Source organism: Oncorhynchus masou, chromosome 24, assembly GCF_036934945.1.
Source record: "Oncorhynchus masou masou isolate Uvic2021 chromosome 24, UVic_Omas_1.1, whole genome shotgun sequence".
Classification (NCBI taxonomy): domain Eukaryota; kingdom Metazoa; phylum Chordata; class Actinopteri; order Salmoniformes; family Salmonidae; genus Oncorhynchus; species Oncorhynchus masou.
In genome coordinates, this window is record NC_088235.1 from 50751911 (window position 1) to 50767138 (window position 15228).

Below are 15228 nucleotides of genomic sequence, written 5' to 3' on the forward strand. Positions count from 1 at the left end.
ATTGACTGTGCCACAAAAGTATGTTGAAGCAGCAGTCAATATCCACGTTTATAAACACAGGGTCACTACAGTTTTTTTTATGGCCGTAAACATTATTTTGAGTTCATTCTATGAGTGGGGTGTACATTTCTAACTGTCCCTAAGCATTAAGTCGAGTACTTAAATATGACAATGAACACTTCAAAAACACTTCAACGCCTGTGCTCAGACATTCAACATTGACTAGAGATTGTAGTGGGTGGCTGGTAAGCTAGGCTTAATGCTTGATTTTATGTCAAATGTGCCCACATACAGAGTGTGTAAAAACATAGAAAATACTGGAAAATACCAGTTAGAAACAAACAGGCCAGACTTTGGTAAGGAGATAGGTTAACATGATGTTGGGAAATGATAGATTCCATACTGAGTCTCTGTGGTTATGCTGCCCTCTGGTGTGAGGACGTGTACCAATGTGTGTCTAGGGCAGTATAGAATGGCGTCTATGATCAAACACAAATTTCATATGAAAAAAGCAGCTTATGACCATTTGTTTACGTCTTTAACATTTAATACATTTAATGTAGTTAAAATGAGCATTGTATGGCCGTAGCAACAGGGTGTTTCATGTTTGTTTTTAAAGATTAATAGAATAGAATAAAACTTTATTGCCCATCCAGGATGGAAATATTTCTTTGGCATCACCTTCCATTACGTGAAGGCAACGTCATCTGATAAAATCCATTGTGCTGTTTGCTCCAATATTGTTTCTTATAGAATTATTTCACAATGACTGCAATTGAAATGCCCAGTGGCATACAGCAGTATTTTCAAGTCCAGTCCTCGAGTACCCCCAACTGCACGTTTTTTGTAGCCCTGGACAAGCCCACCTGATTCAACGTGTCTATTAATCATCAAGCCCGCAATGATTTGAATCAGGTGAGTTTGCCGAGGGCTACAACAAAAATGTGTGCTGTTGGGGGTACTCGAGGACTGGAGATGGGAAACACTGGCATACAGTATAAAAAAATGATCCATCATTAGCATTGTGAAGGCTCTCCTTTCACTCTCAGTATGTGTCATATGGAAAGCTTCCCCACTAGAGGGAGTAGTCCACCAGGTTCTATCCAAGTCATTTTCCTGGAGTCTCCAACAAAAAGCGAACTCTTCACCAACATGAAAGGGCATCGCCGTGAAACCACACAAAAAATGATATCCTCCCGAGTGGCGCAGAGGTCTAAGGCACTGCATCTTAGTGCTAGAGGTTTCACTACAAGCCCTGGTTCAATTCCAGGCTGTATCACAACCGGCCGTGATTGGGAGTCTTGTAGGGTAGCGCACAATTGGCCCAGTGTCAACCGCATTAGGGTTTGGCCAGGGTAGGCTGTTATTGTAAAAAAATATGTTTTTCTTAATTAACAGACCTGCCTAATTAAATAGAGGTTATTTAAAAAAGTACTAGACAGATGCATTGTTCAGTACCTCAGCCATTTTATTGTCTATACATTCACCCATTGTGACATGTAATGTCCATGGTTTATTCCACTTGACAGTTCATCTCATAGGACTCATAGGACCATGGGGGACTTACTCCTCAGGATTGTATCCATCTCTGATTGAGACATTCCTCATGTCTCTGTCCAGTGGAAGGCCTTGTTGTCCAGGACTGTGGCCAGTTTGTGGTTGAATGGCCGGTGGAACACCCTGAGGAGGTCCCTGGTGCTGGGCAACATGGGTCCCAAGCTCCTGTCTGCTGCCCTCCGTGTGTTGGACATGGGCCTCTTGGTGAGTGCTGCCTCGATCTGCTCAGATAAAGGCCCTATGCAAAATACGAATTATTGTTCAATATTTTGTTTATAAATAGATGATTGTGTTTCTATCGTCTGCCTTGGTATAGGCTCTGAGATTAAATAGGCTACGATGTCACGCTCCTAATCCTATTGCACAGCAATACTGTAGTATAATCATACTGTCACATACTGTCAACACTACCGGTCTATTTACTTTCAAGCATACTTGATTGATAAATGGTAGCCTACTATTTGTTGTGTAGCAGGAATAATTTAAACCAATTATGTCAGAAAAGGACCGACTTGGAACAGATGTCAGTTCAACGTCTAGTTTTGATTTACATCAATTGATTTACATTATAATAATTCTCAAGCATCAAACACCTCCCCATTTCCCCCAAATGAACAATAAAGCTTATTTTCTTGCAATTCAGTTGATCGACCTTCTGGAAGTTGTGCACACACATCATTTGAGATTTGTGTGGAGATAGGCACACTTTCCCATCATGTTCAACATTAATACATACAAATCTTTGTGGCGCATTCAAGGTATAGAGTCTCTTTTATGCACACACACCTTTGATAAATGAGGCCCCAGATGTTGAAATGCACACAGAGGAAGAAGCAGACATGTACATGCATCCACAATATTGTGTCCCAGCTCTGAACAAACCTAGGATGTTGATGTAGAATTCGAGCTGATGACTGTGTTTTTCCCAGTACTTACCCACGTTTAGGAAGTCAAATACTTTATTTATGGTGAGTCTCAGATTGGCAGCGTAGTCTTCTAACTGCAGAACCAGGATCTGATTCCTGTGGAAGACAGTCAACCAGTCCAGCAGGAAGACAATATATAGTCCCAGGTTCAGTCTGACCTGGAGAGGACCACAACAAACACTGAACATTAGACTATCATCACATTTACATAACTATTCTACCAAGGCTTCATTGTTAAGGTGGAGAACAAGGTACATGCTATAAGAATACTGGTGATAAAGAGTTACAGCATGACTCGTACCCAAGCTTACCTGCAGAGAGTGCTGGAGACCAACCGACAAAAGTACTTATACTTCTGTAGATACAGCAGAGAGAGAGAGGAGGGACTATTTTTTAAACGATCATAAGCTCAACAGCATGGATTCAGAAGTCAAATGTAAACAGGGAGCTACTTTAGGTCGACATTCATGACGCTGCTGTATGTCAAATAACTTATACTTTGTTCATATTTATTTACCTTAATAGGTACACACGGATGTCCAAAGGTACTCCTCTGAACACCATGTTGGCACCAATATAATAACATTACTACCACAAATCAGGTTGAGAGGTATGTAGAACTGTGTGAACAGTAGTGTTTATCTCTGGCTGTGGGTATCGTGATTTGTGCTTTTCCTATGTAAACTAGCTGTGCCCCAGGCTGTGACAGTTGCAGCCAACCTGGTATGCTACTGTGTGATGAGGGTACAGACAGAGCTAACTCAGCTCAACCCCGTGGAAATGCTGCTCGGTACATTACAGCATCTGGACGGTTTACAATTTACAGAGGGCATTTGGCAAGCCTTTACTTAGCTTTGCTGATCTCTGTCCAATAAGGAAATGTTTACAGCATTAAAGCTTATGGACCCAAGGAAGGGTAGCTGCTGCATGTGCAACAGCTAATGGGGATCATCATAAACTAAACCAAGCACACATACCTGTATAAAACTGAGCCAATGTCAATGTAGTAAAATAGTTAAAACAGCAAGAAAATGTATTTTCTGAAAATAAATGACAATATTTCTAGAGACTACTTCCTAAATAACTTCCAGTAAGTGCATTTCAGTTCAATCAGTTCTGAAAGGAAACTTCACAGTTCCTCACTAATCAAATCACTGGCATATGTCACAACACATTTTCACCAGCCTCAAGGAAGTAGCCGTGATTTTAATAAAATATCCCATTAGACATGGAAAATAAAGGCCTGAGTTATGGATCACAAGTTGGCATGGAATCAATCTAGCTAAGACATGGAAACTGTATCACAATTTGGCATAGACAAAGCCATTTCTGAATAACTTTGTATGCACTTTGATGACATGCCACTGGGCAAAAACTGTTTAAATCCACAGTGTTCCCATGTCATTTCAACAAAACACAAAAAATGTGATGATGCTGAATCAACAAGGATTTGTAAAAAGTCATCAACATAATGGGGATTTAACTCTTTTTTCACCCACATTTTAACCCAACTCCAATGACATACTGACATTTTTTGTTGATTTCACATTGAATTCAGGTTATCTGACAACTCAACCAAGCGTAAATCAAAACTAGACACTGAACTGCCCTCTGTGCCTTGTGGGATAATGCTCTTTCAATAAATGCGGTCAAAATGAGTGTTTCTTCTTGCTCTTGCACATTACTTCCCATCTAGACAATACACTATCCACCAAAGATAGTGACACAATAAACAGAATAATGGAGGCCATCGCTGGAGGCTCCGGACTGGAGACCGTCGCTCGAGGCTCCGGACTGAAGGCCGTCGCTGGAGGCTTTGTGCCATGGAACATCACTCGAGGCTTCTTGCCATGGATCATCACTGGAGGCTTCGTGCCATGGATCATCACTGGAGGCTTCGTGCCATGGATCATAACTGGAGGCTTTGTGCCATGGATCATCACTGGAGGCTTCGTGTCATGGATCATCACTGGAGGCTTTGTGTCATGGATCATCACTGGAGGCTTCGTGTCATGGATCATCACTGGAGGCTTTGTGTCATGGATCATCACTGGAGGCTTCGTGCCATGGATCATCACTGGAGGCTTCGTGCCATGGATCATCACTGGAGTGGAGAGACACACAGGAGGTCTGGCTCTGGGAGCAGGCACCGGACTCACCAGGCTGTGGAGACATACAGGAGGCTTAGTGCGTAGAGCTGGCACAGGGCTTACCGGGCTGGGCAGATGTACAGGAGACCGGGTGCGTGGAGCTGGCACAGGATAATACTGGGCCGTGGACACGCACCGGAGATCTGGAGCGCTGAGCTGGCACAACCCATCCTGGCTGGATGCTTACCCTAGCCCGGCAACTGCGGGGCGCTGGCACAGGACGCACTGGGCTGTGGATGCGTACCGGCGACACAGTATGTGTAACCTCAAAGCATGGTGCCTGAAGGGTCACATGCTCCTCAAAGCGACTGTCTTGCTCCAGACTCCAACCCCTCCAAACTCTTTCGTCCCTCTCCACTGCCAACCACTCCTCACTCAAACGGTCCAAGAATTCCTCCTCAGTCTCGGACTCACCCCTCAGCACCGACGCCCACGTCATCTGCCCCCCCAGCTGCCTCTCAGGTTTCCATCGTGTCCTTTCCTCCTGACCATGCTGCTTGGTCCCTTGGTGGTGGGAAATTCTGTCACGGCCGTTGAATGAAGAGGACCAAGGCGCAGGGTGGTGAGCGTACATTTTCTTTTTATTTGAAAAGACGCCGAACAAAACAATAAACACTACAAAACAAACTGTGAAGCTAACGGCTATGTACCGTAAACAAAGTCAACTTGCGACAAAGACAGGTGGGAAAAAGGGCTAACTAAGTATGGTTCTCAATCAGAGACAACGATAGACAGCTGTCCCCGATTGAGAACCCTACCCTGCCTAAACATAGAAATACAAATAATAGAACATAGAATACCCACCCCAAATCACACCCTGACCAAACCAAAATAGAGACATAAACAGGATCTCTAAGGTCAGGGCATGACATGTACATTTCCAATGCCAGGAATAAAAATATGCATGAATGACTGTAAAAGTGTCCTGCTAAATGGCATATGTATTATTATTTTATTTATTTATATGTTCCACTCACCGGCATGGCATTGGAAAGTCTGGTATTGTAGACACAGGAACGCATGGAGCTCTCTGCTAAACAAGCCTCAAACAGCTGTAAGGATTCTGAGACCCTCTGGTCAAAGTCCTCCACTGACTTGTTAGCCATGTTGAAGTACAGATAGTCTGAATACAACCTAAACCACACGGAGACACAAACCAGAAAATATACTTTCATTAGATACATTGACCAAATGCACTATAGTGAAAACTTTGTCGGACTTAATTTGATCACCCTGGTGTGTGAGAATAGTGTATTCAATATTTAAAAATGATTCTAAGGTTTGTAATTTCCACTTTAATATTTCAGACTTGATTTGCATAAACACAAAAATGGATCAACCCCAAAGAAAATGTCCATTAATTATAATCCACATGATAATGTACTGCAGTTGCTGCAGGATTATTTCCTGCTGTGAGAAACTTGGTCAAATTACGATCCCACATCTGTACCTCTCTACAGGATCTCTGAGCATGACGATGATTTTAGCGTTGGGCTGAACAGTGTGGATGAAGTCCTGGGCCAGGAAAGGAGGCTCCCCATCCACCCGGTTGTCATAGAGATAGCTCCAGGCTTGGTTGTCCCACATTGTGGATGCGCTTGCTTCACCTGTCAATCCAACAGAAGTGTGATGCCCATTTAAGTGATAATGCCAGAGAAGCTGGTGTTTGGAGGCAAACTGTGCCAATATACCCTCCAGACATCGGATTTGAGGGAATTATCACTTTCATACAACGGGTTGCCAACATATTAAATTAATGATTTACCTATTTTCATTAAAAACTTAATTTTTATGAATTTATTCATACTATTTCATCCTTCTACGAGACATAGTCCCGTCACAAATGTAGGGTTGCTAACCAAGCCAGCTGGTTGTTCATTCTATCGGTTAGGTTGCCAGAGATCTTTTTGTTGTACGTCTTTGGATGTGAACCAGTAATTTGTTCTAAATGTTCAGCATGGCAACGTTCTTATCCCTTGCTTGCTAGCTAGCCAACTTCAGCTAACACAGTCACATCGAACAGCGCAGCCAGAATAACAGCAAAGTAGCTGCATTAGCATTTATTGAAGGTTTTTTCAGGTGACATTTATTTGGATATATCCATAATAGTATCTACGTTTCCATTCAATTAGCGGAAGATTTTCATGCAAATATTCAAAAATCTGTATGAAGACAACATGCATTTTTTTCCACCGAACTGACTTGGTGCATTAAAAAAAATCTGTGCGTGATGATGTAATGCACACAAAATGTACTTTTTCACTTAAAGATTAGTCTGGCATTTCCCTTCTAATAGATTGCTTAGATTATGTCAGATTATGTGACAACACAAACAAGCGTAGTGTAAGGAATCATTGTACATTCAAACAAAATAAAATTCTATTTGTCACAACAGTTGAAGACCTTACCGTGAAATGCTTATTTTCAAGCCCTTAACCAACCTGCGATATGAGTTCTGTTATACTCACAGACATCATTCAAACAGTTTTAGAAACTTCAGAATGTTTTTTATCAAATACTAATAATATGCATATATTAGCAACTGGGACTGAGGAGCAGGCAGTTTACTCTGGGCACCTTTCATCCAAGCTACTCAATACTGCCCCTGCAGCCATAAGAAGTTTTAACCAACCAGTTTTGATAGCCTTTAGCCACACCCTCATACTACTCCTCCTCTGTTCCACGGGTGATGTGGAGGTAAACTCAGGCCCTGCATGTCCCCAGGCACCCTCATTTGTTGACTTCTGTGATCGAAAAAGCCTTGGTTTCATGCATGTCAAAATTAGAAGCCTCCGCCCTAAGTTTGTTTTACTCACTGCTTTAGCACACTCTGCTAACCCTGATGTCCTTGCCGTGTCTGAATCCTGGCTCAGGAAGGCCACCAAAAATTCTGAGATTTCCATACCCAACTATACCATTTTCCATCAAGATAGAACTGCCAAAGGGGGAGGAGTTGCAGTCTACTGTAGAGATAGCCTGCAAAGTAATGTCATACTTTCCAGATCCATACCCAAACAGTTCGAACTTCTAATTTTAAAAATGACTCTCTCCAGAAATAAGTCTCTCACTGTTGCCGCCTGCTACTGACCCCCCACAGCTCCCTGCTGTGCCCTGGACACCATTTGTGAATTGATTGCCCCCCAACTAGCTTCAGAGTTTGTTCTGTTAGGTGACCTAAACTGGGATATGCTTAACACCCCGGCAGTCCTACAAGCTAAGCTAGATGCCCTCAATCTCACACAAATCATCAAGGAACCCACCAGGTACAACCCTAAATCTGTAAACAGGGGCACCCTCATAGACGTCATCCTGACCAACTGGCCCTCCAAATACACCTCTGCTGTCTTCAACCAGGATCTCAGCGATCACTGCCTCATTGCCTGTATCCGCTACGGACCCGCAGTCAAATGACCACCCCTCATCACTGTCAAACTCTCCCTAAAACACTTCTGTGAGCAGGCCTTTCTAATCGACCTGGTCCGGGTGTCCTGGACATTGACCTCATCCCGTCAGTTGAGGATGCCTGGTCATTCTTTAAAAGTAACTTCTTCACCATTTTAGATAAGCATGCTCTGTTCAAAAAATGCAGAACTAAGAACAGATATAGCCCTTGGTTCACTCCAGACCTGACTGCCCTCGACCAGCACAAAAATATTCTGTGGCGGACTGCAATAGCATCGAATAGTCCCCGCGATATGCAACTGTTCAGGGAAGTCAGGAACCAATACACACAGTCAGTCAGGAAAGCAAAGGCCAGTTTCTTCAGGCAGAAATTTTCATCCTGTAGCTCTAACTCCAAAAAGTTCTGGGACACTGTAAAGTCCATGGAGAACAAGAGCACCTCCTCCCAGCCGCCCACTGCACTGAGGCTAGGTAACACGGTCACCACCGTTAAATCCATGATTATCGAAAACTTCAACAAGCATTTCTCAACGGCTGGCCATGCTTTCCTTCTGGATACTCCAACCTCGGCCAACAGCTCCCCCCCCCCCCACCGCAGCTACTCACCCAAGCCTCTCCAGGTTCTCCTTTACCCAAATCCAGATAGCAGGTGTTCTGAAAGAGCTGCAAAACCTGGACCCGTACAAATCAGCTGGGCTTGACAATCTGGACCCTCTATTTCTGAAACTATCCACCGCCATTGTCGCAACCCCTATTACCAGCCTGTTCAACCTGTTCAACCTCTCTTTCATATCGTCTGAGATCCCCAAGGATTGGAAAGCTGCCGCAGTCATCCCCCTCCAGACACCCTGGACCCAAACTGTTACAGACCTACAACCATCCTTCCCTGCCTATCTAAGGTCTTCGAAAGCCAAGTCAACAAACAGGTCACTGGCCATCTCGAATCCCACCGTACCTTCTCCGCTATGCAATCTCATTTCCGAGCAGATCACGGGTGCACCTCAGCCACGCTCAAGGTCCTAAACGATATCATAACCGCCATCGATAAAAGACAGTACTGTGCAGCCGTCTTCATCGACCTTGCCAAGGCTTTCGACTCTGTCAATCACCATATTCTTATCGGCAGACTCAGTAGGCTCAGTTTTTCTGATGACTGCCTTGCCTGGTTCACCAACTACTTTGCAGACAGAGTTCAGTGTGTCAAATCGGAGGGCATGCTGTCCGGTCCTCTGGTAGTCTCTATGGGGGTGCCACAGGGTTCAATTCTCGGGCTGACTCTTTTCTCTGTATATGTCAATGATGTTGCTCTTGCTGCGGAGAATTCCCTGATCCACCTCTACACAGACGACACCATTCTGTATACTTCCGGGCCGTCCTTTGACACTGTGCTATCTAACCTCCAAACGAGCTTCAATGCCATACAGCACTCCTTCCGTGGCCTCCAACTGCTCTTAAACGCTAGTAAAACCAAATGCATGCTTTTCAACCGTTCGCTGCCTGCACCCGCACGCCCGACTAGCATCACCACCCTGGATGGTTCCGACCTAGAATATGTGGACATCTATAAGTACCTAGGTTTCTGGCTAGACTGTAAACTCTCCTTCCAGACTCATGTCAAACATCTCCAATCTAAAATCAAATCTAGAGTTGGCTTTCTATTCCGCAACAAAGCCTCCTTCACTCACGCCGCCAAACTTACCCTAGTAAAACTGACTATCCTACCGATCCTCGACTTCGGCGATGTTATCTACAAAATAGCTTCCAACACTCTACTCAGCAAACGGGATGCAGTTTATCACAGTGCCATCCGTTTTGTTACTAAAGCACCTTATACCACCCACCACTGCGACCTGTATGCTCTAGTCGGCAGGCCCTCGCTACATATTCGTCGCCAGACCCACTGGCTCCAGGTCATCTACAAGTCCATGCTAGGTAAAGCTCCGCCTTATCTCAGTTCACTGGTCACGATGGCAACACCCACCCAGAGCACGTGCTCCAGCAGGTAATCTCACTGATCATCCCTAAAGCCAACACCTAAATTTGGCCGCCTTTCGTTCCAGTTCTCTGCTGCCTGTGACTGGAACGAATTGCAAAAATCGCTGAAGTTGGAGACTTTTATCTCCCTCACCAACTTCAAACATCTGCTATCTGAGCAGCTAACCGATCGCTGCAGCTGTACATAGTCTATTGGTAAATAGCCCACCCAATTTTACCTACCTCATCCCCATACTGTTTATATTTATTTACTTTTCTGCTTTTTTGCACACCAATATCTCTACCTGTACATGACCATCTGATCATTTATCACTCCAGTGTTAATCTGCAAAATTGTAATTATTCGCCTACCTCCTCATGCCTTTTGCACACAATGTATATAGACTCTTTTTTCTACTGTGTTATCGACTTGTTAATCGTTTACTCCTTGTGTAACTCTGTGTTGTCTGTTCACACTGCTATGCTTTATCTTGGCCAGGTCGCAGTTGCAAATGAGAACTTGTTCTCAACTAGCCTACCTGGTTAAATAAAGGTGAAATAAAAAAAATAAAAAAAAAACTTTGCTGACGACACAAAAGTGGTAGGCCTGATCACTTACATCGATGAGACAGCCTATAGGGAGGAGGTCAGAGACCTGGTGCAAAGACAAGAACCTCTCCCTCAATGTGATCAAGACAAAGGAGATGATGGACTACAGGAAAAGGACAACCGAGCACGACCCAATTCTTATTGACGGGGCTGCAGTGGAGCAGGTTGAGAGCTTCAAGTTCCTTGGCGTCCACATCACCAACAAACTAACATGGGTAATCAGATCCTCAAAAGGTTTTACAGCTGCACCATCAAGAGCATCCTGACAGGTTGCATCACTGCCTGGTGTGGCAACTGCTCGGCCTCCGACCGCATGATACTACAGAGGGTAGTGTGTACAGCCCAGTACACATCACCATGGCCAAGCTTTCTGCCATCAGGACCTCTATAGCAGGCAGTGTCAGAGGAAGGCCCTAAAAATGGTAAAATACTCCAAATCAAATCAAATCAAATTTTACTTGTCACATACACATGGTTAGCAGATGTTAATGCGAGTGTAGCGAAATGCTTGTGCTTCTAGTTCCGACAATGCAGTAATAACCAACAAGTAATCTAACTAACAATTCCAAAACTACTGTCTTATACACAGTGTTAGGGGATACAGCGGCAGGGTAGCCTAGTGGTTAGAGCGTTGGACTAGTAACTAGTAAGGTACAAATCTGTCGTTCTGCCCCCGAACAGGCAGTTAACCCACTGTTCCTAGGCCGTCATTGAAAATAAGAATTTGTTCTTAACTGACTTGCCTAGTAAAATAAAGGTAAAATAAATAAAAAATAATAATATGTACATAAAGATATATGAATGAGTGATGATAGAGAGCAGCATAGGCAAGATACAGTAGATGGTATCGAGTACAGTATATACATATGAGATGAGTGTGTAAACAAAGTGGCATAGTTAAAGTGGCTAGTGATACATGTATTACATAAGGATGATATAGAGTACAGTATATACGTATACATATGAGATGAATAATGTAGGGTATGTAAACATTATATTAGGTAGCATTGTTTAAAGTGGCTAGTGATATATTTTACATCATTTCCCATCAATTCCTATTATTAAAGTGGCTGGAGTTGAGTCAGTGTGTTGGCAGCAGCCACTCAATGTTAGTGGTTGCTGTTTAACAGTCTGATGGCCTTGAGATAGAAGCTGTTTTTCAGTCTCTCGGTCCCAGCTTTGATGCACCTGTACTGACCTCGCCTTCTGGATGATAGCGGGATGAACAGGCAGTGGCTCGGGTGGTTGTTGTCCTTGATGATCTTTATGGCCTTCCTGTAACATCGGGTGGTGTAGGTGTCCTGGAGGGCAGGTAGTTTGCCCCCGGTGATGCGTTGTGCAGACCTCACTACCCTCTGGAGAGCCTTACGGTTGTGGGCGGAGCAGTTGCCGTACCAGGCGGTGATACAGCCCGCCAGGATGCTCTCGATTGTGCATCTGTAGAAGTTTGTGAGTGCTTTTGGTGACAAGCCGAATTTCTTCAGCCTCCTGAGGTTGAAGAGGCGCTGCTGCACCTTCTTCACGATGCTGTCTGTGTGGGTGGACCAATTCAGTTTGTCTGTGATGTGTACGCCGAGGAACTTAAAACTTACTACCCTCTCCACTACTGTTCCATCGATGTGGATAGGGGGGTGTTCCCTCTGCTGTTTCCTGAAGTCCACAATCATCTCCTCAGTTTTGTTGATGTTGAGTGTGAGGTTATTTTCCTGTGAGGGCCCTCACCTCCTCCCTGTAGGCTGTCTCGTCGTTGTTGGTAATCAAGCCTACCACTGTTGTGTCGTCCGCAAACTTGATGATTGAGTTGGAGGCGTGCGTGGCCACGCAGTCGTGGGTGAACAGGGAGTACAGGAGAGGGCTCAGAACGCAGCCTTGTGGGGCCCCAGTGTTGAGGATCAGCGGGGTGGAGATGTTGTTGCCTACCCTCACCACCTGGGGGCAGCCCGTCAGGAAGGCCAGTACCCAGTTGCACAGGGCGGGGTCGAGACCCAGGGTCTCGAGCTTGATGACGAGCTTGGAGGGTACTATGGTGTTAAATGCCGAGCTGTAGTCGATGAACAGCATTCTCACATAGGTATTCCTCTTGTCCAGATGGGTTAGGGCAGTGTGCAGTGTGGTTGAGATTGCATCGTCTGTGGACCTATTTGGGTGGTAAGCAAATTGGAGTGGGTCTAGGGTGTCAGGTAGGGTGGAGGTGATATGGTCCTTGACTAGTCTCTCAAAGCACTTCATGATGACAGAAGTGAGTGCTACGTGGCGGTAGTCGTTTAGCTCAGTTACCTTAGCTTTCTTGGGAACAGGAACAATGGTGGCCCTCTTGAAGCATGTGGGAACAGCAGACTGGTATAGGGATTGATTGAATATGTCCGTAAACACACCAGCCAGCTGGTCTGCGCATGCTCTGAGGGCGCGGCTGGGGATGCTGTCTGGGCCTGCAGCCTTGCGAGGGTTAACACGTTTAAATGTTTTACTCACCTCGGCTGCAGTGAAGGAGAGTCTGCATGTTTTCGTTGCAGGCCGTGTCAGTGGCACTGTATTGTCCTCAAAGCGGGCAAAAACGTTATTTAGTCTGCCTGGGAGCAAGACATCCTGGTCCGTGACTGGGCTGGTTTTCTTTTTGTAGTCCGTGATTGACTGTAGACCCTGCCACATACCTCTTGTGTCTGTGCCGTTGAATTGAGATTCTACTTTGTCTCTATACTGACGCTTAGCTTGTTTGATAGCCTTGCGGAGGGAATAGCTGCACTGTTTGTATTCGGTCATGTTACCAGTCACCTTGCCCTGATTAAAAGCAGTGGTTTGCACTTTCAGTTTCACACGAATGCTGCCATCAATCCACGGTTTCTGTTTTGGGAATGTTTTAATCGTTGCTATGGGAACGACATCTTCAACGCACGTTCTAATGAACTCGCACACCAAATCAGCGTTTTCGTCAATGTTGTTGTCTGACGCAATACAAAACATATCCCAGTCCACGTGATGGAAGCAGTCTTGGAGTGTGGAATCAGCTTGGTTGGACCAGCGTTGGACAGACCTCAGCGTGGGAGATTCTTGTTTTAGTTTCTGTCTGTAGGCAGGGATCAGCAAAATGGAGTCGTGGTCAGCTTTTCCGAAAGGAGGGCGGGGCAGGGCCTTATATGTGTCTCGGAAGTTAGAATAACAATGATCCAAGGTTTTGCCAGCCCTGGTTGCGCAATCGATATGCCGATACAATTTGGGGAGTCTTGTTTTCAGATTAGCCTTGTTAAAATCCCCAGCTACAATGAATGCAGCCTCAGGATGTATGGATTCCAGTTTGCAAAGAGTCAAATAAAGTTCATTCAGAGCCATCGATGTGTCTGCTTGGGGGGGAATATATACGGCTGTGATTATAATCGAAGAGAATTCTCTTGGTAGATAATGCGGTCAACATTTGATTGTGAGGAATTCTAAATCAGGTGAACAGAAGGATTTGAGTTCCTGTATGTTTCTGTATGTTTCTGTGATCACACCACGTCTCGTTAGCCATAACCCAGCAACCCTAGTCATAGACTGTTCTCTCTGCTACCGGAGCACCAAGTCTAGGTCCAAGAGGCTTCTAAACATCTTCTACCCCCAAGCCATAAGACTCCTCCTGAACAGCTAATCAAATGGCTACCCAGACTATTTGCATAGTCTGGGTAGCCATTTGCCTCCGCCCACGCTGCTGCTATTCTCTATTATTATCTATGCATAGCCACTTGAATAACTCTACCTACATTTACATAATTACCTCGACACCGGTGCCACCGCACATTGACACATTGACTCTGTACCGGTACCCCCTGTATATAGCCCTGCTATTGTTATTTAATGCTGCTCTTTAATTATTTGTTATTCTTACCTCTTACTTTTTTGAGTTTTTTTCTTAAAATTACATTGTTGGTTAATTAAGGGCTTGTAAGTAAGCATTTCACTGTAAGGTCAACGCCTGTTGTATTTGGAGCATGTGACAAATAACATTTGATTTGATTTGAATCACACAATACCTCCTCCTCACATAAGCATATACATAATACACACACACACACACACACACACTCACACACACACACACACACACACACACACACACACACACACACACACACACACACACACACACACTAAGACGGCAGCCTCCATGACTTTCTTGAAAAGAGTGAAGAAGCCAGCCTCTATGACTTACTTTGTGGAGTGCAACCCAAGAGTTTATAAAGACTTGCAAATGACATAAATTATTATTGAAGATGTGTCCTGTGTACATAAATGACCTACAGTACATATATGACGACCTGTATGTTACCTGTGATGATGTGTCGCTGGCTGTCATCTCCAGAATTATTTCCCAGTATTCCCTGCTGGATGTGGTAGGCAGCCAGGTCAAAAAGGTCCAGGTAGTCCTCCACAGGGAAGCGCTCCAGGAGGCCGTCTTTAAGATGGATGATACCTACACCACAAGGGAAAACAACATCATGGTCAACGACTTCATCATTCAATCTCATTTTACTACCACTTCCATCTATGATCTATCATAACTCGAGACCCTCTCAAAAGCAAATCATATTTTTCAACAAAACTTCTCTGCCAGCTTAATTAAGGTGATACAATTTTGA

At 44.5% G+C, this 15228-nt stretch overlaps 1 protein-coding gene across 9 annotated transcripts in view; it reads right to left on the reverse strand.

Moving 5' to 3' along the window:
- Window positions 1-443: 443 nt before the first annotated feature.
- Window positions 444-15228, reverse strand: part of LOC135512304 (carbohydrate sulfotransferase 15-like) — a 43138-nt gene continuing 28353 nt past the window's right edge. For 3 of the 9 annotated variants that reach the window (XM_064934201.1, XM_064934200.1, XM_064934199.1), the window contains 5 exons: window positions 14919-15062; window positions 6084-6240; window positions 5611-5767; window positions 2494-2641; window positions 445-1795 (listed from right to left, as the gene is read on the reverse strand). In XM_064934201.1, the coding sequence (XP_064790273.1) occupies window positions 1605-1795; window positions 2494-2641; window positions 5611-5767; window positions 6084-6240; window positions 14919-15062 (797 nt within the window). In that variant the 3' untranslated portion in view covers window positions 445-1604. The other 6 variants (XM_064934202.1, XM_064934204.1, XM_064934205.1 and 3 more) reach the window with 6 other exon arrangements.